Source organism: Lemur catta, chromosome 4 (genome assembly GCF_020740605.2).
Source record: "Lemur catta isolate mLemCat1 chromosome 4, mLemCat1.pri, whole genome shotgun sequence".
Taxonomy (NCBI): Eukaryota; Metazoa; Chordata; class Mammalia; order Primates; family Lemuridae; genus Lemur; species Lemur catta.
In genome coordinates this window covers 86,324,832-86,351,505 of record NC_059131.1, presented here as the reverse complement: position 1 = coordinate 86,351,505, position 26,674 = coordinate 86,324,832, and the positions used below count along the sequence as shown (strand labels likewise).

The 26,674-nt window shown below is 37.2% G+C and overlaps 1 protein-coding gene across 1 annotated transcript in view; it reads left to right on the top strand.

Moving 5' to 3' along the window:
* Nucleotides 1-1,382: 1,382 nt before the first annotated feature.
* The window catches only part of FBXL5 (F-box and leucine rich repeat protein 5), a 41,734-nt gene continuing 16,442 nt past the window's right edge, over nt 1,383-26,674 (top strand). The window contains exons 1-9 of the mRNA XM_045550401.1: nt 1,383-1,583; nt 10,228-10,443; nt 14,805-14,900; nt 16,309-16,495; nt 18,584-18,766; nt 21,212-21,337; nt 23,981-24,129; nt 24,732-24,814; nt 25,768-26,493. Of these exons, the coding sequence (XP_045406357.1) occupies nt 1,500-1,583; nt 10,228-10,443; nt 14,805-14,900; nt 16,309-16,495; nt 18,584-18,766; nt 21,212-21,337; nt 23,981-24,129; nt 24,732-24,814; nt 25,768-26,493 (1,850 nt within the window). The 5' untranslated portion in view covers nt 1,383-1,499. The remainder of the gene's footprint in view (nt 1,584-10,227; nt 10,444-14,804; nt 14,901-16,308; nt 16,496-18,583; nt 18,767-21,211; nt 21,338-23,980; nt 24,130-24,731; nt 24,815-25,767; nt 26,494-26,674) is intronic.

Below are 26,674 nucleotides of genomic sequence, written 5' to 3'. Positions count from 1 at the left end.
TGAGGTAGGTATTATTACCCCCATTTTATTTAGTTTGGAAAATAGTTAATCCTAGCACCCTCATTTTATAAAAGAGGAAACGGAGGCACTAAGAAGTCATGTAGCCAACTCATGGTTGTACAGCTAGTATCTGGCAAAATCTAACTTCATCTCCAGGGTCTGGGATTTAACCATCGCTCACATTGCCTGTCAATAAATGGCACATAGTAAGATTTGAACTAAACAGGATGCATTCCACTGCAAAGTTCCTTCTCACCTCCTCCTATTCCATTATTTGTTCAATATTTATTGAACCCCCATGTTGTCATGGAACTGTGAGAGATACCAGAGATACAAGAGTTAATACAGCTTATCTGGTTCTTGACCTCCTGGAGTTTATGGCCATTAAGCAAATAACATATCCTCCCCAGGTTCTCTGTCTTCCCATTTTCTCCCATTTCTTTATCTGTTCATCAGTCCTCCAGCCAACTAGTGCAGAACTGATCAAGGTGAGAGGAGAACAGGGTCTCCTGAAGGCCTGGGGCGCAGGTCAGGTGACATGCAGGTAAGAGACAGACCTTTGACCAGGTAGTGCCGCTAAGTCCTCTCCTTTCTCTCTGAGCCTCGCCTTAAAATGGAGGGATTTGCACCAAGATTCTTGCCCGCACTAACCTTCCTAGATTACTCACCCTTCCCCCGCCCCTCTAGGCCCATCTGGCCTCTCCGTGACCTGGCGCTCTTGAGTTTGAGGTGCATTTCCGCTTTTGAATTTCCAGATACTGCTTTTCCCTCTGCCGAGTCTCCTGAATTGCACGAGGCCTTTCCCCCGCGGTCTCTGCCCGGCCCCTCACGCCCCGGCTCTGCGCCTGCCGTGGGCTGACGCCCGGGACGCCCAGGATCCCGGCCCGCCACGCGCCATCGTTTTCCGTTTGGGTTTCCAGTCCTTGGAGCCTCCCAGCCCCGGGTCACCCAACCGCTGGGGCGGGGGGTCAAGCCCGGGCTTTTGACTAGCAGGCAGGGTGGTCTGAGCTCGGCCCGGCGGCCGAAAGTCCGGCACCCGCGAGCCGTAGGCAGGCAGAGGGCGTCACGGCCCTTACGGCGGCCATTGTGGTTGGTCACGTCGGCCTCAAGGCCTGGTGGGCAGCGCGGCAACGGGGAGCAGCGCTGAAAGCGTCACTAAACGACAACTTCTCCCTTCACATACTGTGTTTTTACGTGGCAAGACAAACAGGGAAAAGGTTTGGTTTCTTTCTGCAGGACACGAAAAGGACAAGGAACGCAAAGAGTGGAGGCGGGAGGTAGAAACCGCGCGCCTCCGCGCGCGCCCGGTCACGTGCGCCGCGAGGACCGCATGGCGGCGGCTTGCGCGCACCCGCGTCTCGGCCTCCCGGGCTGCACGGGCGCGCGCGCCGACGGGGCGGGCGCATGCGCGTGGGGGCGCGCCGCCTCTGCCCCGCGGCGAGGGTGTCTATGGAGAGGCGGCGGCCGCGGCTGCTGAGGCGGAGGCTGAGGCAGTCGCGATGGCGCCCTTCCCTGAAGAAGTGGACGTCTTCACCGCCCCACACTGGCGGATGAAGCAGTTGGTGGGGCTCTACTGCGACAAGGTAACGGAGCGCGGGGCCTACTGCTCTGGGCGGCGCAGGCGGCGCGGAGGAGCGGGCCGGTCCCCGGGGCGGCCTGGCCCGTGCGGCGCCCGCAGCCTCCGGGGCCGCAGCCGCGCGAGGAGCCGCCTGCGCAGCTGTCAGCGCCGCGCCGCTCCCCTCACCTCCGCGCCCGCTGCGGGCCCCATGGAGAGCCGCATCCCCGCTCGGACGCGCCCTCGGGGCGGGCGGCGCAGCCTCCTCCCGGCAGCGTCCTCCTGCGCCAGGGCCTGGCGGGCTGAGGAGGGGCGCTGCCCTGCCGCCCGCCGCCCTCGGGGCCAGCCCCCGCCGCAGCTCTGGCCTCCCGCTGCTTCCCCCTAGGGAGAGCGGCCCGCGCCCTCCCCGCGAAGCTTGGGGACCTTGGGTCGGCCACCTGCGGTGGGGCTCCCATCCGCAGAGAGTAGGCCGTTCCTGCAGTTGTCCTCGCCCCTCGTCAGTCCCTCCCCTCGGCCTGTTTTGGGGCTCTCTGTGCAGACACCCATCCATCCTTCCTCTGGACCTCCAGCTTGCTTCCTGGCTTAGCCAGCAGCTTCTCCCAACTACCCCCTGCTCATTTTGCCCCAGGTTTTTCACCGGTTTGATTTGGGAGAAAAACCAGGCTTAGGAATTAAAGAACCTTCGCTCTTCATATAGGATTATCTTTTTCCTTGGAACTTTTATTTCCGCGACCTTTTTGCTGGATGTAGATTTTTTTGTAAGACGGCTATTCTCTGTTGGAATTCTTTACATGGGCGTGAATGAAAGGGCCTCGGGAAAAGTTGGTTTAACTGTGAGAACCATTTTGGACTCCTAATTGGCTCGGTATAAGCTGAAAAAACATTTTCGTGGCGATAGTTAAGGGCCTTTTGCTAATGACTTTTAAACAATATTAAAATTCCACATATTTGCCAGTTTATGTTGGAGAAAGTCATGTGGATATGCTGCAAAATTAAGGCAGGCCTGTTTCTTGTAGAAATAAATCAAATAAAAAGCATTTAAGTGGCTGTTTAAGCATAAAAATCAACTTTTATGAATTTGCAGAAATTACATAGCATTAAGCAGAACCACTGTAGACAGAAAAGAGGGCTTGCCTTATAGCCCAGCCAGGTGAGTGGAGGATGCCCAGGATGTTCACTGTTAGGCCACACTCAAGACCAGCAATTTAAAGCAGTGAGTTTCAGATCTTAGCACCCCTGCCCCACAACCATCTTCTCCCTCCCTCCATTTTGGAAATTTAAAAATGCCCTATTCAGATATAGCTTGAATGGGCCTGTCTAGGACAGTGGTTTGCAACCTTGGTTGCTTATTAGAATTAACGCAAAAACTGTTAAAAACCTGATGCCCAAATCACTACAATTAGGATCTCCGAGGGTGGAACCCAGACATCAAATATAAGTTAAAGGTCTCCAGGTGAGTGCGGTGTGCAGCCAAGGGTGAGAACCACTTATCTAGGAGAGGCTTAAGGAATGGTTAAGGCTGAAGCCATTAAGCAGAAGTATATAACCGTGAATTTTCCAGTTAACTCTACTGTAGTGTTTTTACCCCTCTGGCTTTTGTATTTAGCTCATTCTGACAATATCCTTTAGTTTCAGAAAAGAAAGAATTGAGGGAGGGGTGCTTTTTATTTTCTCAAAATCAGAAACAGAAGGTATTAAGGACAAGTGGAATCCAAGATTTTCTTTCCAACTTTGACTGTGAAGAGGTAGTCCAGAGATCACCTGAAATTATGTTGGAAAATTTTGTGTATATTTTTCTAGGCAATTTGTAGCCTTCATCAAATTTCCAAATGATTTTGACCTCCCAAAATAAAGAATCACAATTTTATTTATTTTCGCAGTAGGCTAGCCTTATTTTAAAATTTTCAAGAAGTCGGTCACTATTTTTGTGCTTCTTTCCTGGTGATTGGGAATATTTGAACCAGTTCTGAAAATATAATTGCTTTTTAGAGAACAACTGAGTCAAATAACATTCTTTACAGTAGTCAAATGTTCTCTCTTGCATAACGAGTTTAATAAAGCATTTTCAGTTTAACATACTGTAAATCAAAAATTATCACTAATTCTGAATTAATTAGATATAGTTAATGAGATTGTATATATTCATCAAGAAGATTAAAAGTCCAATTTTCTGATCTGTGACCAAGGTGATTTAGAAAAAAAAACTGCATAGGAATTTTACATCCGGATTTCTTCTTGGTACTAATAACCAATGGAAATGTCTGACAGGATGCCCTTTGGGAACTAGAGTGGAAAAATAGTATTTTGTAATGGCTGAATAGTCTTAGAGGAATTAAAGGAAGTGTGCCTTGTTTGTTTTCGTTCATTTGTCACCTCAAGTTTTGCCATCACCATCCTTTGGTTGTATAGGCTGAGGATATCCAACCCAACTATTTCACTGTACTGTATTCCAAATTTTGGCTCTGAATGCCCAGTTACTATAAAGAAGTCAGTTTTCTTTCCAATATTCAGCTTTTCAAGTGCAGTATATTTTAGGAGTATTTGTTTACTTATTAGCATCAAATCAATCATTTATATGCTTAAATTATTTTACTTAGAATAATTTATTTTTTTAGGCCATTTTAAAAAAGTTTTTAGCTATAAAAGTGAATTTTAGCTTGAGAAAAGAGAGCACAATGAATTTTCAAAAGCTGACAAATATCATGTGTCTTAGGTTGTTTTAAATATCGTTGTATAATACCTAATTTAATACTTTGTTCATGGATTTCCTCTTAAATTCGTAAAAGGTTTTATGGAAAGGTTTTTCCACCTTTGTTATCCAAACAGTCCTTTGAAGTAGGTAAAGGCAGAGGGTATTTTTGTTTTATAGCTGGGGATCTGTAGGCCTAGATTGCCTAGGCCAAGGCTATTTAAGCAATTAGTGATAGATCCAGATGGAAACCCAAGTCAGTATTAGAACTCCTAGTTTAAAATTTTTTTTTTGTATGAATCCATAGTAGTTTCAGATTTTTTAGGTAATAATCTAATAAGAAATCTTTTTTGCTAATTCACTGGCCTTCCAAACTAGGATGATTTTAGTGAAAATTTGTATTGAATGACATTCCTTTTCTGTTTTACTTCAATTCCTCAGTCTTTCCTCCAGTCTTCAGAGCTTTACTCCATTAATTCCATCAGGATGGAGTTTCTACTGTCTGCCCTGTAGTACCTTGTGTTTGCAATGTGAGTTGTGGTACCTGTTCTTAAGGAGTTTACAATCTAATATGTAATAACATCTGTGCTCGGGTGGAACTCTAAATAGGAAATAGTGAAAGCAAAGGAAGTTGTATCTGATCATCTCTGCATTAAAGTGTCAGGAGTCGTCTCTTTGAATTGATTTCTGAGAACAAAGTAGGTGGTGGCTGTAAAGACATAGATTCCCAGGCTTATTTTTAAACCAGTTATAAAATACTTAAGTGGTGGAGCCTTAAGGAGTGCCCAAGTTTTTCAGTTAAATGTCCTAAAAGTGTCATCTACTTTATCACTTTATAAAGAAAGGATATTTTATGATAAAAACCCGTAAGAAGGAAAGAAGCTCAGAATAATTTGAATAGATTATTTTTTAAAAATTGCATGAAATGTAACTTTATGATCAGTTTTACTTGTTTTTCTCATTTCTCTGCATACCTATAAAAATTTATTAACTGGCGTTTGGGAAGATTGACTTGGTGGAGAAAGATTATTGAATTGCGAGCTGGGGCCGGGCGCGGTGGCTCACGCCTGTAATCCTAGCTCTGGGAGGCCGAGGCGGGTGGATCGCTCGAGGTCAGGAGTTCGAGACCAGCCTGAGCAAGAGTGAGACCCCGTCTCTACTAAAACTAGAAAGAAATTATCTGGCCAACTAAAAATATATATACAAAAAAATTAGCCGGGCATGGTGGCTCATGCCTGTAGTCCCAGCTACTCGGGAGGCTGAGGCAGTAGGATCGCTTAAGCCCAGGAGTCTGAGGTTGCTGTGAGCTAGGCTGATGCCACGGCACTCACTCTAGCCCGGGCAACAAAAAAAAAAAAAAAAAAGAATTGCGAGCTGGGAGAGGAAGGAAAAGGGAATTTAATGAGTTCTTACTACATGCTTACATGATTTCTTTTCATCCTTGCAAGAGCCCTGTAAAACAGATATTATCCTTCATTTAAGTTGAGGAAACAGGCCAGGCATGGTGGCTCACACCTATAATCCTAGCACTTTGGGAGGCCAAGGCGGAGTATTGCTTGAGGTCAGGAGTTCGAGACCAGCCTGAGTAAGAGGGAGACCTACAAAAAAACAGAAAGATTAGCTGGATCTGGTGGCACATACCTGTAGTCCCAGCTACTCGGGTGGCTGAGGCAGGAGAATCTTTTGAGCCCAGGAATTTGAGGTTGCAGTGAGCTATGATGATGCCACTGCACTCTAGTTGGGGCAACAGAGTGAGACCCTGTCTCAAAGAAATCAAAATAAATAAAGTTGAAGAAACAGTGTTAGTGGTTAAATAACTTACTCTACTCATTCAACAAGTAATTAGTAAAGCTTGAATTTTACTTCAGGATTTTGCCCCCTCTGAAGCACATGGGTTTTGCATTACCTTACCAGTTCTACTTATTGCTAGCTTTATGGTTTTATGCAAAACAGTTCACCTGTGGGCCATTATTTTTTCCATCTGTAAAGTAAATTTGATGGGATAGTTACTAAGGTTTCTTCACTACATGTAAATCTCCCTTGATTAAATGAAAGTATTGTCTGGCTAGTAGAAAGTAAGAACATATCTGGAGTAATGATATTTGGGCTTGTTTTTGTTCTGCTGTTTTTTGTATCTACTTTAGAACTATTTAAGTGACACATTACTTTGGAGAATCAGTTTGAAGCCAGGCTGTATTATTTTAGGTTATAGAGTATCTGAGACAGAAAACCTATTATAAATCCTTTTAAACTATGAAGATACCATGTTACTGTTTGTTACTATTTGTTGATTATGTGTAGCCTGTTCTGTATGGGTACCTGGTTGAATTTGTGAGGCACCAGTGTATAACAACTTTAAAGGTCACTGGGAACATTTGTATTCTACAGACCAGTGTTTTCAACATGTGTTCTATGACCTATTAGTAGGTTATAAATCATTTTCGTGGGTCAGAAACAACATTAAAAAATTAAATGGAAAAGTAAATGTTAAGAGTGTATCATAGCTTAGAGAAGGAAATATTGTTTCCTGAAATTTGTTTGAAGTGTTTATGATATGTAGGAATCTGGATTGCACTATATTGCATAGTGAAGGTCGTGGTTAACAATGTTTGAAAAATACTTCTCGAGAGCAACATTTCTCAGCTGAAGCACTATTTGACATTTTGGGCCAGATGATTGATTCTTTGTTGTGGGAGTCGTCCAGTGCATTTGTAGGATACTTGGCCACATCCCTGGCTTTTACCCTCTAGTTGTCAGTAGTGGTGACAACCCAAACTATCTCCAGGCCTTGCCCTTTATCTCCTAGGGGACAAAATTGCCCCCCTGGTGAGAACTGTTGCTTTAGAGCAATTGTTCTTTCTGACAATTTACTCTCTTGGATCTGAAAAGTTAGCTTTCTGAATGGGACTAACATTGTATCTGTAGAAAGAGCATAGATATCAGAGTCATAGAGGCTTGGTCTCTGTTTTATTGCCTGCTAGGTATATGATTTGGAGTAAGTTATTTTTCTGAGCCTCAGTTTTTAAATCTATAAAATGGGGATTATTATATACCTGCTTCCTAAATTGTCTTAAGAATTAAAAACAGCTGGGCGTGCTGGCTCACCCCCTGTAATCCTAGCACTCTGGGAGGCTGAGGCGGGAGGATTGCTCAAGGTCAGGAGTTCAAGACCAGCCTGAGCAAGAGTGAGACCCCCGTCTCTACTAAAAATAGAAAGAAATTAGCATGTAGAATCTCTTTTTGTAGCTAATTTGATTCTCATTTTGTAGCACGAAACTAGGCTTTAGCCTGTTGTTAAATCTAAAAGACTTTCTAATAGTCTTATGAGAATATATACAGAATTTCCTGCATATCTTGTAAGATATTATTAATATTTTCCTTAACTCAGGGTGTTATAGTCCTCCATGAGTATCCATGACGGATTGGGTCCAGGACCCCCCATGGATGCCAAAATCCATAGTTGCTCAAGTCCCTTACATAAAATAGTATTTGCATATCACTAATGCACATCCTCCCACATACATTAAATCATTACTAGTTTACCTGTAATGTCTAATGCAATGAAAATGCTTTGTAAATAGTTGTTATACTTGTTTATTATTTTACATTGTTTTTAATTATTTTTTAAAATATTTTTAATCTGCCATTGGTTAAATCTGTGGATACTGAACCCACGGGTACAAAGAGTTGACTGTATTTACTTTTTTGCCATTAAAAAAAATTGTAGCCATTATTAATGCTTGCTTTTGATTTGTGTCATATTTCTACTAAGATTATTTTTAAGGGTTTTTTCCCCCCAATAAAATGATAAATGATGGATGACAGAGCATCAAAACAGAGACCAGGCACTAATGAATTTTGTTGTACTCTTGTGTGACATTTCTTATCGTATTTAAAATCTACAGTATGGGTTTAACAAAATGTTCTGCCTGTTGTTTTTGGATGGTTCAGCAGCTAAGTGTTGTTTTTATGTTTTTAAATAATTGAAAAAAATCAAAAGAAGAATAATATTTAGTGATATGAAAATAATATGAAATTTTAGCTTAAGTGTCTATAAATATAAAGTTTTATGGAAATACAGCCATACTTATTCAGTTACATATTGTCTGTGACTACTTTCGTGCTACAAGAGCTGAGTTCAATAGTTGCTACAGGCTGAGTGTAATAGTAGCACTGTGGAAGGCCGAAGCAGGAGGATCTCTTGAGGCCAGGAGTTCAAGACCAGCCTGGACAATATAGTGAGACCCTGTCTCTACTAAAAATAGAAATAGAAAAAATTAGCTGGGCATGGTGGTGTACATTTGTAGTCCCAGTTACTCAGGAGGGTGAGGATAGAGGAAGGATCACTTGAACTCAGGAGTTTGAAGCTGCAGTGAGCTGTGATTGATTGCACCACTGCACTCCAGCCTGGGTGACAAAGCAAGATCGTGTCTCTAAAGAAAAAAATAGTTGCTACAGACCATATGCCCTGCAAAAGTTAAAATATTTAGTATCTGGCCCTTTACAGAAAAAATTGCCAACCCCTGTTCTAGATCATTTACGTATATACGTTGTGGTTAACTTTTCATTGTCTTATTTCCTTTAACTAGAATGTAAACTATAAAGGCAGAGATCTTTGTTCTGTTCACTGATGTATATATCCCAAGTACCAAGAACAGTACTTGGCTCAATAGCTGCTCAGTAGATATTTGAATAGAGTAAAAAAGTACGATTTTATAAAAATGAATGTTTAATTTTCAAAATGTGATATTAGTTAACATTAAGTACCAAGCGACCATGTGAAGTACAGGTGTTTATTATTCCTGTTTATCCCCAAGAAGAGACTAAGACATTGAGAGTGAAAAGTAACTTGCCCAGGGTTATACAGTTAAATCACTGGTGGAACTGGGATCTGATCCTAGGGAATCTGATTCTATCTATAACTGGTTCTCTATAAATGACTCTTAATGCCTAATCTATATTGCCTTTTATAGACGATACTTAATTAACTCTCTTATGTATAGTGGAATAGTTTTGCTTTAGGAGTTTGTATGTTATCTGTTTTGATGCTCTGTCATCTGACTATAATTCTTGTAGAGAACAGGCAATAAGACAGTTTAGACTGTGCTCCATTTTAGGAATACTAGATCATACTTTAGAAAGCAAGTCTAGGAAATATGGTGTTAGTACTTTTCCCCTTCATTTACCTATTTGTTGTATTTAGCCGAATCAGGTTTCCCCCTTTAAAATGAATTTTGAAATTGGAATTGATATAATAGAAGGTAAATTTAACATAGTAGGTAATGGAGGGCTTGAATCTGACTTTGAATTTTAACTTGAAGCAAGTTCCTTGATAATACGTACATTTTAAACATTAGAATTTAATTTTCCAATGAGTGTAAAAAATTGAAGTTACGTCAGAATAGTAGTTTTCTCTTTTTGAATATTAGAATTAGAGAAGATATAATGTATGTTTCTTTATATTTTTTTTGTGTCTTTTCAAGTGCATTTACTTTTCTCATGTTCTGCTTACTAAGTTTCCACATTGCACTATTGCAGTGCTTCCAGTTAAGAAAAGTAGATGATTTCTGGTATAAGCTAATAAGTGTTCATCTCAGTTTTCTTTAAAAGACAATAGCTCCACTAGAGTTATCTAATAATATTATAGCAGCTCAATATTTTATAATTATTTCCTGAACAGATTATTGTCATCTTGATAGTAAAGGGGAGGGGACCTGTAAAGAAACTATGTGATCTGTGTATGCATCATTTTTCTTATCACCATGCCCTTCAGAATGCAAACCAACATCTTCCTGGCCTAGTGTACTTTTTAATGATAACATTATAACTTATTAATTTATGAATTACCTTTATTTGTACTTTAACCAAGTATTACGGAAGTATCTTGCTATGTGCAAAAGTAAGTAGGGTTGCATTTGAATATTTCTTATTGGTGCATATTTGCATGTATTGATTATGCTTTTCTTTTTAAATTTTTATTCAGCTGTCTAAAACCAATTTTTCCAACAACAACGATTTCCGTGCTCTTCTGCAGTCTTTGTATGCTACTTTCAAGGAGTTCAAAATGCATGAGCAGATTGAAAACGAATACATTATTGGTTTGCTTCAACAACGCAGCCAGACCATTTATAATGTACATTCTGACAATAAACTCTCTGAGATGCTTAGCCTCTTTGAAAAGGGACTGAAGAATGTTAAGGTGAGTTGCAAACATGGATTATTTAAACTATCACAATTTGCGCCATCTTCTGGTATGTCATTGGTAAAACATGTTAGTTAGCATTCTATAGTAAATGACGTTATGTTAAAGAAAAAAATTATTTTGTCACTTATTAAAGACAGCAAGGAAGACTTTATTCAAGAGGGAAGCATGGGCCGGGCGTGGTGGCTCACGCCTGTAATCCTAGCCCTCTGGGAGGCCAAGGCGGGTGGATCGCTCAAGGTCAGAAGTTCGAGACCAGCCTGAGCAAGACCCCGTCTCTATTAAAAAATAGAAATAAAAATTATCTGGACAACTAAAAATATATATAGAAAAAAAAATTAGCCGGGCATGGTGGCGCATGCCTGTAGTCCCAGCTACTCGGGAGGCTGAGGCAGTAGGATCGCTTACGCCCGGGAGTTTGAGGTTGCTGTGAGCTAGGCTGATGCCATGGCACTCACTGTAGCCCGGGCAACAAAGTGAGACTCTGTCTCAAAAAAAAAAAAAGAGGGAAGCATGCAGTAGGGGCTTACAGTGGGGAAGAGATATTGGGCTTGACTCTGAATACAACAAGGACAAGTAGAATTTCTTTTCAGCCTCAGGCAGTTGCTTTTGAGGGTCCCTTAAGTCTCTTGTGAGCCCCAATGGGGGTAAGAGGCCCAAAGCTCAAGTGACTGTAGGACATTTAGGGCCTTTAGGAGAAAGGGAAAAGTCTGGGGTGGACAGAGGGATGGAGGAGCTAGAGGTTTAAAAGGGGACATATTAAAGGATTTAAGGGAGCTGAAAGGAAGTTTGCAGGTGGAAAAAAGGAGGGAGGAGCAGAAGCAATGGGAAGGGAGAAGTCTTAGTTTTCCAAAGGAGCCAGTGAGTTGCAAGTTATCCTTAGTAAAGTCATGCAATGTGAAAGGAAGTAGAGTTAGCTCCATAGTGGTAAAGCATATTGTCACAGGGATTCAAGAAGGGAGTTTGAGTTTACTGAGAAGCTCCCATGGGAGAAGCGGAACCAGATAGAGTAGAGAGGCCTTACAAAAAGACAGGAAAAAATTTCCAGGCCAGGAGTTAGTCCTCACTTGAAACAAAGAGCTAGGAAAAAAATCTTTCTAGACCAGGACCAGGTCTTAGAGTCTGGGAATAAACCCTCACTGTAAAGAGTCAAGGAGAAAGACTTCCAGCCCAGTAGGTACCTTTCAACAAAGAAGCCTGGACATCTAAGTCAGCTTCCGAGTAGACTTAGAACTCTAAGTGTCAGTATCTGTTCTTACTGTGCTTCAGTGAACTGTCGGCTGGAGCACTAGATCCCCAATTAGTCAGCCAGGAATGAAGACAAAGGCTTTAAAAGTGTACACTTGGAATAGTTGCTGAGAGGTCTGGTGATCCCATGATGAATCTGATCCTGTCTGAGTCACAGGCTCCATAATGTAAAGAAAACATTATTCATGACACTTGTTAAATATGGTAAAGAAGACTTTATTCAAGAGAGACTGCAGCAATGGGGATTTTGCAGTAGAGGAGAGAGATTGGGCTCAACACTGAATACAGTAAGGACAAGTAGGGTTGTTATAGCCATGGAGCAGGGTGGGAGTCAGTAGGTGGAAAATTACTGAGAGGAAACATCAAGGGCAGGGGGATTCCTGACAGGCTGACTCTACAAAATTTCTTGCTGAAAGTCAGTCAGGTGGTAAGATATTGAGGGTGGGGGATAAGGAATTGGATCAGATATTGAGGGTGGTCAGAAGCCAAGGGTGGGGAATTTTTGCTAAACTAACTCAGCAGAATTCTTGCTAAAACTGGACTTAGTGGGCCAAGGATAGAGTCTAAGGTTAGACCTAGTGGAGAAGAGGACTCAGGAGAAGCCTGACTCAGGTTTGGAGGTTTGTTAAGAGTCTTTGTCAGGTACCTCTTTATTACCGTTTAATAAAATTTTATAATGAATGCTCTTCACCAAAGCTTAAAGTTGTTTTTGTAAATTGAAATTTTAATTACTGTGAAATTGTTACATTTTGTTAACATTTGCTGAACTCTTAGAGGAAAACTATCAGTGTAGTTAATGGTGACCAAAGGTAAAATTATTACTTTGAATCAATAAACTCTTTAATTTTATAAACTCTATTTATTTTAAAATTGAATGTCAGCTCTGTTTACTACATTTTGTTTTTCCTTATTGTAGGGAGCAGAGGTAGTTAGGATAATTTTTGGTTATATAAAATTAAAGATTTTTTTAGTGTAGTTTAGGATAATGATACAGAGAGATTGTCTTTCTAATTACATTTATGTATTATAGGATATTTGAAATTTGATCTTAGTTTATTCCCCTTCTGGCTGGGTGAAGCATAGGCTTAAGTTACAGCTCTGTCAAACCACGTGCACTTAGAGATTTATGTTCTAGAAAGGCTGTTCTGCAGCAGGGAGGAGGATGGGGTGAAGGGAAAGAAAAGACTCAAGGAGGAAGATCATAATAAAAAAATTATTCTAGTAATCTCTAGACAAATACTCAGCAGCTACTTGGTGGGGAGGTGGGAGGTTTGGTAGGGGTAGGATACTGGCAAATAATGGAAGGGAGATTTACTTTTTTATTGAATACTCCTTTGTATTCTTTGAATTTTATATCATATTATGTATTACCAACATGAATACCTCTTCAGTAAGATCTGAACTAAAGTTGTGACTAGTGGAAATACAGAGGAGGGGTCATGTAGGAAATTATGTAGGAATGAAAATTATGTAGGAAATAAAATTGACAGAATGTAGTGATTGCATATATATAAAGGGAGGAGGAAAGAAGAAAGAGAAAAGAAATAAGAATGAAAATTGAGCCTGACTTTCTAGGGTATATAGAAGAGTGCTGAGACATAAAAAAGATCAATTCTGGAAAGGTTAGGTTTGAATTGCTGTATAATCCAGGTGGGCATTTATTAATAGGAGGAGGCAGAGGGATTTTAAGGTCAGACAAATGATCTGGTATGGAAAAGCAAATTTGATAATTAGCATATAAGTGGAAATGGAAGGTGTCTGGATATGCTCAGGGAAAATGTGTAAAATCCTAAGAGAATGGGACATTGGATTGAATATTGGGAAGCAGTTGAATAAATTAGTTCAAGAAAAAGAGGGGACTTGAGAGGACTCAATAGGGATGGAATATACCCATATTTTTAAAGTTTTCATTATTTTGTAAATTTTCCACATGTTTTAAGTTGAGAGGGCTGATATAGAAGTGATAGATAAGTTACAGGAAGATTTGATCTTAGTTCATATTAGGAAGAACTTTTTAGCTGTTTAGAGTTGCCCAGAATTTGAATGATTTACTTCAAGATGTACTGAGCTCCTTCCCTTTAGAAGTGTTGACACTAATGTATATGACTTTCTGTCAGGGTAATGTTAGCAGCAGATATAGCTGACCATGGACAACACAGGGGTTAGGGTGCCAATATCTGACACAGCTGAAAATCCATGTATAACATCTAACTTTCTTATAACTTTTAACTACCCCGAAACTTACCTACTTAATAGGCTACTGTTGTTGACCAGAAGCCTTACTGATATACTGGTAACATAAACAGTCAACACATACTTAGTATATGTATAATATACTGTATTCTTACAATAAAGCAAACTAGAGAAAAAAAATGTTACCAAGAAAATCATAAGGAAGAAAAAATATAGTTACTATTTATTGAGTGGAACTGGATCATTATAAAGGTCTTCATCCTTGTCATCACATTGAGTAGGCTGAGGAGAAGAATGAGGAGGGGTTGGTCTTGCTGTCTCGGGTGGCGGAGGCAGAAGAAAATCCACATCTATGTGGACCTTCACAGTTCAAACCTGTGTTGTTTAAGGTTCAATTAAATTCTGAATTTAATTGAAGGATATTCTAGATAACCTTAAAGGGATTCTGTAATGATATAGTATAATAGGCTCGGAGATATATTAAGAGAAGAGACATATAGAAATTATATAAATAAGCAAAATCAATAGAAGTTTTATGCAGATACTTGCTATTTTTAGACTGTTTATGACATTTTTAAAAAGAAAGAGATCACATTACTAATGACATTCAAAGCTTGTTCTACGTACATCTTTTATATTAAAAGAAGTACAGAGAGCACTTTGCTATTTGTTAATCTGTTTTTCCCCTGAGGTTTTATGTCACACTTTATTTTAGAGATGGAATCTGGCTATATCGCCCAGGCTGGTCTCAAACTCCTGGCATCAAGCAATCCTCAGCCTCCCAAGTAGGTAGGACTACAGGTGCAAGCCACCACACCCGGCTTATGTTGCATTTTAAATTGACTTCCTGGGATCAGACACACAATATAAATAGTGAAGCAAAACTTTTATAAAAATGTAATTTTTTTTGTTTCCAGAATGAATATGAGCAGTTAAATTATGCAAAACAACTGAAAGAGAGATTGGAGGCTTTTACAAGAGATTTTCTTCCTCACATGAAAGAGGAAGAGGAGGTAAGCATAATTTTTCTCCCCTGTGATTTAGAGTAATAAACCTCTTAAAATACTATTTTGCCTTAGAGGCTCTTCATAACAATGTATAGGAAGATATGTCTGGTTGATGGAGAGAAGCCCCTGTTTCCTTTTGGGAACTGAAGAAAAACTAAAGAAAAAAATACTAGTTTTATTCCCTCAGAAAGGTTGTTGCTTTTCACTGAATGAATGATTTGATTCATTTAGTCAAGGAATATTTATTTTCTTATCCGTAAATGGCACTGTGTTAAATGTTAATAACTTTTTGTTGCCCTAATGTCTTTTCAGAATCTTTAGAGGATTCTTTAAACTTTTTAATATTTTTTGTATTTTCATGCTAAGCTTAAAGAATTTTTAGTGTTTTTCAGTCATAAACTTTAATAATTAAATGGTGGTTTTAAATTTATCAGTCTAATGCCTAATACACTTACGTTGGGATATCATTAAATGGATGGGCAAAACATTTTCCTTTTCTTTTTCTAACATTAGATGAACATCAGGGTAAGAAATAGAGAAATTATTTTATGAGGAACTGGATACCTGTTCAGCTGTAAATTAGTTACTACAGCGATTTTCAACTATAACTTCACCTTATAATCAGATTGGTATTAATAAAAGAAACTCTACTTCTTAAGCCCTATCCAGACCAATTAAAATTAATTCTGGTGGGAGGCATTGGCATGGGTATTTTTTCAAGGCCTTCCAACTCGTAATAAACAGCACTAATATCACTGAATTACTAGAGCAGTGTTTCTTAATCTGTCATGCCCATCAGAATTATCTGTGGAACCATAAAAAGCCTTGGTTCTACTTCTAAAGATTCTAATTCTATAAATCAGAGGTTGGAACTTAAGCATCTGTTTTACAGAAGAAATCTCCATAGATAATTCTCATAGTACCACTGTACTAAAATAATGATTTGAAGAAACATCTTCAAAATCCAGAAACAACAGTGAATATAGTTCAGGGTCTCAGTAGAGCTCTGCCTTTCATATTCCAGTACACTGGGTACCAGTGTCATTTGAGGTAGAGGCCTGGTTTTGTGTAGAGTTCAGTTACTGTAGTACCAGAAGGCAGTTAACTGACCTAAATGTCTAACAGTAAGAGAATGATTAGGAGTGTTTGACAAACTCTGTGAGGAAAAACCTTCTGGTCCTGATGCTTTAAAATTGTTTAGGGATTAACATATTAGCTGGAGAAACCTTAGCAAGAAAGATCTTTTGGTGATATTCTTCTCTGCAATTTTTAGATAAATTAACCCAGTGATAACAACTAAAATTTCTATCTGAAATATATGGTCATAATACTACAATTGAGCCATAATAATTTAAAAAGTGTAGAGTCAAACAAAACTAAGCATCTTTCCTTTTGAATATTTTATTTAATTTAGGTTTTTCAGCCCATGTTAATGGAATATTTTACCTATGAAGAGCTTAAGGATATTAAAAAGAAAGTGATTGCACAACACTGCTCTCAGAAGGATACTGCAGAACTCCTTAGAGGTCTTAGCCTGTGGAATCAAGCTGAAGAGCGACAGAAGTTTTTTAAATATTCTGTGGATGAAAAGTCAGATAAAGGTGAGACTCATACATATAGATAGAGAACAGTTTATTAGTTCTAAGGTCATTGATATCTTGTTGATAGGAACTGTAGATTTTGATAAGTCAGGCTTGTACTGTCAGTTAAAGGCGTTTATTTTCATGTTAAATTTAATTGAAGGCAATAGTTTCTATTTTAGAATATAGTGTTGTCTGTGATACATATCTCACATACCTGAGACATAGCAACATAGTGTTTCTTAATGAATTTATATATGCACATTCAAAATTGTTGAAAGCTACCATTATACAGAACGTTTTTGAAGTATAGTGGCTGCTTTTATCTTTCTTTGTGTTTTTTTGTTGGTTTTCAAAATCAGTTATGTCTATATTTTATTTTCCATCCTTTCCTATGTGTCATTCTTTCAGCTTATATCCAATAATATTCAGAGAAATGACTGAGAGGCACAGTTTTTTTGTGTACAATTGCTTTGAGAGTACAAATTAGAAATGCAAATAAAATATGCCTGTCTTTTTTCTTAATGGACTATTTCCTCATTTTTTATTCTTTTATTCCTATCTTCAATAGCTTTGCCTTTTAAAACACCATTAAAGAAACAATTGGGGGCCAGGCAGGGCACGGTGGTTGCTCCGGCCTGTAATCCTAGTACTCTGGCAGGCCAAGGCGGGAGGATTGCTTGAACTGAGGAGTTCGAGACCAGCCTGAGCAAGAGCAAGACCCTGTCTCTCCTAAAAATAGACAATTAGCCAGGCGTCTACTTGGGAGGCTGAGGCAGGAAGGATCCTTTGAGCCTAGGAGTTTTATTTTGTAGTAAGCTGTGATGACACCACTGCACTCTATCCAGGGTGATAGCCTGAGACTCTGTCTCAAGAAAGAAAAGAAAAGAAGCAATGGGCATCCTTAGGCTAGTAAAAATTCCTTTGCCTCTTCAAGATTGGTGACAGTAATGGTGTACCTATTAAAATAGCTTATAATATTTTGAACTTGGTCCTTTTCTCTTATTTTTATTTAACAAAGTAGGTGAGACACATGTTGAAACAAAAGTGATTTTATAAGTTAAGCTATAATTAAACCCATAAAGCTTGTGTGCTTTACTTTGAAATGTAGCTTGTACCTTAGAGACCAAGCTAAGACCTGTTGTGTCTGGTTTAATTGTAATTATAATGTGGGATTTAAAAGCATCACACTTACTGCATTTAATTTTCCCACTCCTTCAAAGCAAATTATGGCTGTATTATGTTTAAAATATTTGGTATTTTAAAAGTGGTAGCTTAAAGAATGCGACCGTAGCATTTCTATATTTAAGTTGCTTCATGAAGGCAAATCAGATAGATATACAAGATACTCAGATTCTTTGTAGTACTCTAATGATGAATATTTTGCATTTTATATTTATTCTAATATCTCATTTTCATTTTTATTTTGGAAAATTATTACTGAAATAATACATTATTGAATATCCAGTGACTATTTTCTACAATAATTACTGATAAAAGATTCTTTATCAATGTATAACAGCATCAAAAATGTTTACGTTTTGTTGTCTCAACTAGAACATAAGTAGGTTAAAGCACCTATAGGTTAAGGAAGTCACATTTCACAGATCTTTTGTATGAAATATGAAAATCAAAGAGGGAACACAAGGAAAGTACTGACGGGAGTCATAATGCATGAATGGAAAACGTTGTAAGATTTGTGTGTGTCATTAAAAATGCCTTGAAGATCTCATAATCTGACTGACTCTGTACTTTTGATTTAAAGCTGTATAACCTGTTTTGTTCCTTTTTCAAATGATGCTACTTAGGCTACAAAGTGAGTATTGTTTTTTCTGTGATGCCTTCATAAGAGGAAGTTAATTCTGTGTTCACTATTGTAGTTCCCACTGATGAAGTATGATTTGGGCCATGATAGTTTAACCCTACTGGTTCTTAACAAGTTTAACATCCCCATGTTACCTCTAATACATGTCATTTCCTTTTCACATCTTGCAAGCAGGAAGAAATTGACTTCAGGCATTGGATTTTATTTATAGAAATGTGATTGTAATTTCTTACTACATTTGCTCTTCTAGCCTTTACTGCTAAAATTTTTCTTTTTTATTTCAGAAGCAGAAGTGTCAGAACACTCAACAGGTATAACCCATCTTCCTCCTGAGGTAATGCTGTCAATTTTCGGTTATCTTAATCCTCAAGAATTATGTCGTTGCAGTCAAGTAAGCACTAAATGGTCTCAGCTGGCAAAAACTGGATCACTTTGGAAACATCTTTACCCTGTTCATTGGGCCAGAGGTAGGTAAATGGGACTTTTAGTTTGTTTTAACAATATTTGCATCTGTTTTTCTAGATGAATACTCATAGACATTAATAAGCAAAGCCAGGGAGGGAATCTGAGAGGTTGACCAAAAAGTAGATTTTATAGTTAGATGATATGCTCTTGGTTGACATGTTTGAAAAGCTAACGATACTGAAGCATTCATCAGTAAATTATGTGGTGTCTGACATTTCTTTTAAAATAATTAGGAAAAGATAGTCTGGGGAAGAAATGCAAAAAGATAGGCAAAATGTTGATTATTGAAGATAGGTGATGGGTACATGGGGATTCATTACGCTAGCTCTTTCTACCCTTGACTATGGAATTTTCCCTAATTATAAATTAAAAATGAAATTAATAGGTTTTCAGATCTGCTTTAAATAATTAGATTATATAAGTATTTTAAAGACACAGAATAAATTCTATAAAATTTAAATATGAGATACCATTATGGCTTAGTTTTGGTGGTGGCTTGGAATTACTGTTGATCTATCTTTAATATCATTTTTGGGATTGGTAATGCCTCATTCTCTAACAATTTCGTATTAATTACATTGTGGCAAGTTACTTTCACATGTGAACAGTTAAAATTTCCTTTTCATAAACATAATGCAGTTATGGGATACATGCAACTAATATGGCATATATTTTCTGTCACTGAAAACAATTTCTTCTAGCTGAGTATTAGCTTCAAAATTCACAGTAATTTTTTTTGTAGATTTCTATTTGTGACTTTATAGTTGATTTAAATTATGAGTCTTAAAAGCTGTTTTATTTGTCACAATAATATATAGGATTTTTAAGATAATGTTTTTTGAGTGAAGCTATTTGTAGTATTAGGTGGACTTACATGATCTAAATGATTAGAATTGTTATTTTTATGTAGAATAATTTTTTCTGTTAATTTTAAGATAATGAAATATTGAGTGAAAAGGCAAACATGGGTGTATCAAATACTTTTTTGTCCAGCTATTTTTAAGAATTAGTTAAGAATTAATGCATAATTAGATACATTTTGATATGAATATGAAATGTGATAATGCTGTGCTAACTTCCCTGAAGTCACTCAAATCTTAATATGCTTTTTTCTATGTTTTTTTTTTTTTTTTTTTTTTTGGAGACAAAGCCTCACTAGCATCAGCCTAGCTCACAGCAACCTCAAACTCCTGGGCTTAAACAATCCTACTGCCTCAGCCTCCCGAGTAGCTGGGACTATAGGCATGTACCATCATGCCTGGCTAATTTTTTCTATATATTTTTAGTTGTCCAGATAATTTCTTTCTATTTTTTAGTAGAGATGGGTGGGGTCTCACTCTTGCTCAGGCTGGTCTTGAACTCCTGACCTTGAGCGATCCACCCACCTCGGCCTCCCAGAGTGCTAGGATTACAGACGTGAGCTGCTGTGCCCGGCTAGCTTTTTTCTGTTTTTAATATGTTTAAACAAAAAATCCAATAAAAACGTTTTTTATTTATTTATTGTATTTGTTTTGAGTGACTCTCAATCAGAATTAATTTTTACCCCTCTCCAGGGGACATTTGAAATGTCTGGAGACATTTATGTTTGTCTCATATTTGGGTATTGAACTGGTATCTAGTGGGTAGAGGCCAAGATTGCTACAAAGCACCCTACAATCCATAGGACAGCCCCCACAACAAATAATTGCCTGCCACGAAAATGTCAGTAGTGTCGAGGTTGAGAGATATAATGTTAAGAGTTCAGTAAATTAATTCTACATTATCTCTCACTTTGCTATCATATAAGTTAGTTGTAACAGATTCTCCTGGAACTATGAATTTATGATTTAGCTTTATCTTTCCCTTTGATTTCTGTTCCCACCTATTTCTGAATTGCTGACTGATTCACTACAGAGTAGAAAGTTCTGTCTCCTCTTATTTATTAGCTATCATAGTGGGGCCGTTGCAGGAGTTAGTATGAAGCCACAGTAGAGGAAAATGTTAAGGTGTTTTCAATGATTTCTAAAATTATATGCAAGATTATTGATAATTACTTATAGATGGTGATTATAACCATTAAGCTTATTACTGTCAAAGACAATTGAAAAACTTCTTGTATAGAGAGTAGCTACAAAGCAGGTACATAGCAGATTATGTAAATTTTTGTAGTTATTGTTCCATAGTTTGAGAAAGGTTTTCCTTTGAGAAAATATGAACTATTGATTAGTTAATTATTATTAATTGAACCCACATAGTCATAGTTTTTTTCAGTATGTCTGAAATTGAATTCAGTGCTTACTTAATTTTTTTTAGCCATCATTAAATATTTCTAAAAATACCTGGCCCACTGCCCAGGGCTCAGATACTTTCTGTGTGTAGAGAGTTTTTATTGTAAATAGCTTAGTTTTTTATAATGACAAGCAGTCTAATTTTATTTTGTTCTTCTTCCTTGTTTATTCATTGAGTAGGTGACTGGTATAGTGGTCCTGCAACTGAACTTGATACTGAACCTGATGAGGAATGGGTGAAAAATAGGAAAGATGAAAGTCGTGCTTTTCATGAATGGGACGAAGATGCTGACATAGATGAATCTGGTAAGCATGTTTATAATTAAAATTATGACGTGGTGTTTTAATAATTGATATTACATTAAGTATTTGTAATTATCAGGTGTTAAGATTTATGTGTTTTGTGTTTTCTAAAGAAACTGGTATTTCTAAGCCTACTACTTCTTAAAATTTGAAGGAATAAGAAAATTTAAAATTCTAAGTTTTTAAAAAATGTGTATAGGGTTGTTTCACATTTGTTTTTATATTAAAATAAAAAATTAGAAAATGATGTCTTTTTTCCTTATGAAAATAATGTGCATTCATTATAGTACTTTATAGTTTACAATATGTGTTTTAGGGCCTTTTAAATGATCAGTTGAACAGCATTTAGTGATTGGGTCATCTGTGGCCCAGAGGAAGGAGGATGAAGCTGTCGAGTGTACTTACTGATTTTTAAACAGTCATAACACTTGCCTCAGAAGGTTGTAGAATGAAGAAGTAATATATATGTATGTATATGCAGAGATTTCATAAATGATAAGGGCTTATAAAAACTAGTGTAGCTATTCATTAAGCATTGAGAGTTCAGGGTGAATAAGACTTTATTCCTATCCTTAAAGAACTCACAAATGAGGGCGAATTTAGAATATGTAGTTCTTAAGGTATATAATGAAAAATGCTATCTAGTAGAGGTGCAGAGAGATGCTTTTTGGGAGTATGAAGAGGAAGACAAATTCTGTCTTGGATACTATTCTAGATAATAATTACTAAAAGATGATGAAATAGTAAAAAATTAACAGATGAGGTATTTTTCTACTTGGTAAAACTGAAACTGTAGGAAATTTTATTTATAAAACTGCTCACTTAAGAAAGCTAATCTGGTCTGGAGAAAGAACTAAACATACAAAAAGTAAGACCTATAAGTATAAAGTATAAAGATTATTATTTCAGCAGGAAAAGTAGTTCATTTTTATGAAATGAAAATGCCACATTTTAGTATAAGTAAAAGTTCAGGAGGTAGTATATAAAGAAGAGTTCTATTCCAATTAGATTTGGTGATGTGCTTACCTATGGCAGGCCTTGTTTTAGGTATGAAGTTTATAATGGTAAACAAAATGGAAAAAAAAATAACCCTGGCCTTGTTCAGCTTAAATTTGGAGTGGGGAGGCAGACAATAAACACGGTAAAATATATGCTATGTTAGATGATGACAAGTGGTGTGGAGAAAAATAAAGAAGGGAAAGCATGCCAGGAAGTGGAGAAGGAAATTACAGTTTTAAATAGTGATTAGTTAAGGTCCCCTGAAAAATTTGAACAAAGACCTGAAGAAGGTGAGATCTTTGCTCAGATGTCAACTTAAGGAAGACTATTTATTCTAGAAAATTCATAATACCCGTGATAAGACTTTTGAAGCCTTTACCAAACTCAGTGTATGTGTCTCAACACTTGAAGATAGCCAAAGTGAAAACTACCATTTTCCTTCAATATTGAAAAGGAAAGGTTTATACTATAAAAATTGAGCCTTTTTAAGATAATAAATCTATTCGATTGATTAGTGGATTTAAGACTAAACTTTGGATCTGCCATCTACTTCAGTGCTTTTTCAGTTTAGCTATCTTTACTAGTCTTGCAGAGAAGTTATTTTGTATAGAATGTATAATTTTTTTTTAAAGATTTCACAGTTCCAATTACCCTGATTTGGTCATTGCACATTATATACAAGCATCAAAATAGCAAATGTACCCCCAAAATATGTACAGCTATTATATATTGAAAAAAATAAAGGATTTCACAGTAAATAGTACACATTTAGATAGTAAAGGCCACAGAAACAAAAAGAATGGCTTGTTAATAAAATAGAATAAATAGAGTTCACTAAAGTAATTTTTTATCTGTATATTTTACATATATATCTGGGGAAAGGAGAAATTTAGGATAATCTATAAACAGAACCATTAGTAGCAAATTCATTTTTTTAATTTCAGAATATTATGGGGGTAGCAAATTCAGTAATTATTCTTTCTACTTACATTCCTTTTGTCAGCAGTACTCAGTTTTGTTTTAAATGAGACTTCTTTAACTTACCCTGTTAAACTCTTTTATGTTTAGAAACATTCATGTTAGGTCTTTAGGTAAGCATAATATTATTAGGATCCTGAGAAAGGCAATAAAATTATTAGTTCATTCTTTTTCTTATGGCGTGTTTTTGTTATATCAAATTGGAGTTTGTAGTTTTTTCATTGTGGTTGTTGTTACAGTAGTGCCTCCTGTTATAAACATCCAAGCTTTACAGAAGCTAAGTAAAACACAAGCTCATTTTTAACTTCTTAAAAATTCTGAAGTACCTTTCTTTGCTTGATTCGTTATGATCAGGCTAATTTAGTTGAGTTACAAATCTCTTCTAGCTCCGTGTCCTTTTTATTTAGGTAGAATAACTGATGGTGCTTTTACTATGGATCATTTTTTTTTTGATATATCATATATTCTATTCTCTTGGAGAACCTTTACTATTCTTTCAGAATTCACAGTTTTTTCCAAAACTTTTTTCATTACCTAAAAATGAAATTATTTACATAAGGGAGTACAAGGATAGCAAAGTATTTCATATTTAATGATTTGCTATGTCCTTGAGTAGCCTAATTATAATTAGTGTATCAAGTTCTTAGACTTTTAAATTTATTTTTACAGAAGAGTCTGCAGAGGAATCGATTGCTATTAACATTGCACAAATGGAAAAACGTTTACTCCATGGCTTAATTCATAATGTTCTACCATATGTTGGTACTTCTGTAAAAACTTTAGTATTAGCATACAGCTCTGCAGTTTCCAGCAAAATGGTATGTATAAATTCGCACTAGTTTGGGCATTAAGAAAAATAGCAATGATGTAACTTTGATTTGCTTATTCCTGAGTTTAATTAAGGGAAAAAAAACAATTATTGAGTGCCTTCCCATGAGTAGGCATACACTGCTAGCTTTCATGTTATTTCATTTCAGTTCTCACAGTCTTTGTAGCATAGATACTGCATACATGTTATAGATGAGGAAACTGAGACTAGGAGAGGCTAAACAGTTTATTTAGTTTCAAGTGATGAAACCCAGTTTTAGATGATTGTTTATAATATGTAAGGCATGGTATATGGGCAAGTGAGAGGAAATCACTGTTTTATAAAAGTGTATCTTGTGACTTCCTACATCAGAATCTCCTTGGGTATTCCTTAAAAATGTAAATTTCTTGGGTTTATTCTCATAACTACTAAAAAAGATTCTCAGGGATTTGAGCCTAGAATACTCTTAGTGCTTTATTCAAGTGATTTTTTTTTTTTTTTGTACACAGTCGTTTGAGAACCATTGGATTGTATATACTAATAGTTATTTGTTATGTAATTAAAAGTCTGCAGATCTTCATATTGACAATTTCTGCTCCCCACCCCCCATAGGTTAGGCAGATTTTAGAACTTTGTCCTAACCTGGAGCATCTGGATCTTACCCAAACTGACATTTCAGATTCTGCATTTGACAGGTTAGTTGTGTTTGAATATTTAAAAATAACAAAAAATTGTCCTATAATTTCTCATTTATATAATTACAGTTTAATCATACTATTATTTTTTACTACCAAATCTCAGTCATGTATGGCTGTAAGTGTATAGCACCTTCCAATTCTTTGCCTCTTGTTCACAAGTCCCAGCTGATCCAAAACTCCTATTTGTATCATCTTATCTTTGCCTCTTGTTCACAAGTCCTAGCTGATCCAAAACACCTATTTGTATCATCTTAAACTCTCTATAGTCCTATACTGTGTCTAGGCCTTTGAGCCTTGCTGTGCAACCATGTAGGTTGGTATGGTAAGTTTTTAAGAAGTTTTAGTTGGGCTCTAACGATCATTTGGCAAAGCTCCCTCTTAAATTCTTCACAGTTACTCTGAAATAGTGTCATTTTGTTAAAGGTACACTCTTCAAAGAGCGTATTTCCTTTGATACCACCAATTTCTCCCATATTCTAGCTCACTTCCTCTTTCCCACCCTAGCATTTATATCAGCACCTTTTTTCCTCTTTCAGTGGGAGAGGTATACTCTACTCTGGCTAAGGCTAATGCTCTGCCAATTCCTAGAGCTTGTTACTTCTGGATTTTCTTCTGTTAATCATTAGTTATTCTCTTTCTTTCATGTGCAGGCAACCTCTCCTCTACTGGTTAGTTTTAGCATGATAAACTTAAGTCTCTATCATCCTTATCCCTCTCCCATCCTATCCTGTTAGGTTAGCAATACTCTTAGTTACTAATTACTCTCATTGTATTTTTGTGTTCCTGGCATCAAAAATAGTGCCTGATAATAGATATTCAGTAAATATTTAAGTGATTATATTAGATATAAAATCTTTCTTCTAGTTTTGATCTACATATGTATTATAGTCAAATGCTTTTGAAGAATTTAACAATATCCATTAATATTCTTTTTAACCTCTTAATTATAGTTGGTCTTGGCTTGGTTGCTGCCAGAGACTTCGGCATCTGGATCTGTCTGGTTGTGAGAAAATCACAGATACTGCCCTAGAGAAGATTTCCAGAGCTCTTGGAACTCTGACATCTCATCAGAGTGGCTTTTTGAAAACATCTACAAGCAAAATTACTTCTACTGTGTGGAAAAATAAAGACATTACCACGCAGTCCACCAAGCAGTATGCCTGTTTGCACGATTTATCTAACAAGGGCATTGGAGAAGAAATAGATAATGAACACCCCTGGACTAAGCCTGTTTCTACTGAAAATTTCACTTCTCCTTACGTGTGGATGTTAGATGCTGATGATTTGGCTGATATTGAAGATGCTGTAGAATGGAGACATAGAAATGTTGAAAGTCTTTGTGTAATGGAAACAGCATCCAATTTTAGTTGTTCCTCCTCTTGTTGTTACAGTAAGGATATTGTTGGACTAAGGACTAGTGTCTGTTGGCAGCAGCATTGTGCTTCTCCAGCCTTTGCGTATTGTGGTCATTCATTTTGTTGTACCGGAACAGCTTTAAGAACTATGTCAGCACTCCCAGAGTCTTCTGCAATGTGTGGAAAAGCGTCAAGGACTAGATTGCCTAGCGGAAAAGACTTAATTTACTTTGGGAGTGAAAAATCTGATCAAGAGACTGGACGTGTACTTCTGTTTCTCAGTCTGTCTGGATGTTACCAGATCACAGACCATGGTCTCAGGTGAGTAATAAGTTCTAGAGGATTAGGAAATGTACATGTTCTGTTTTCAAATGGAATATAAACATTTTTAAGTCATTCCTTTTAGTTGATTTACTTAAGCAAAAGGATTAACCAAAATCTGCCCTAATTCAGAGTGTTGGAACAGTATAACTTCTGAGATCAACATGCAGTTTCATTTCAG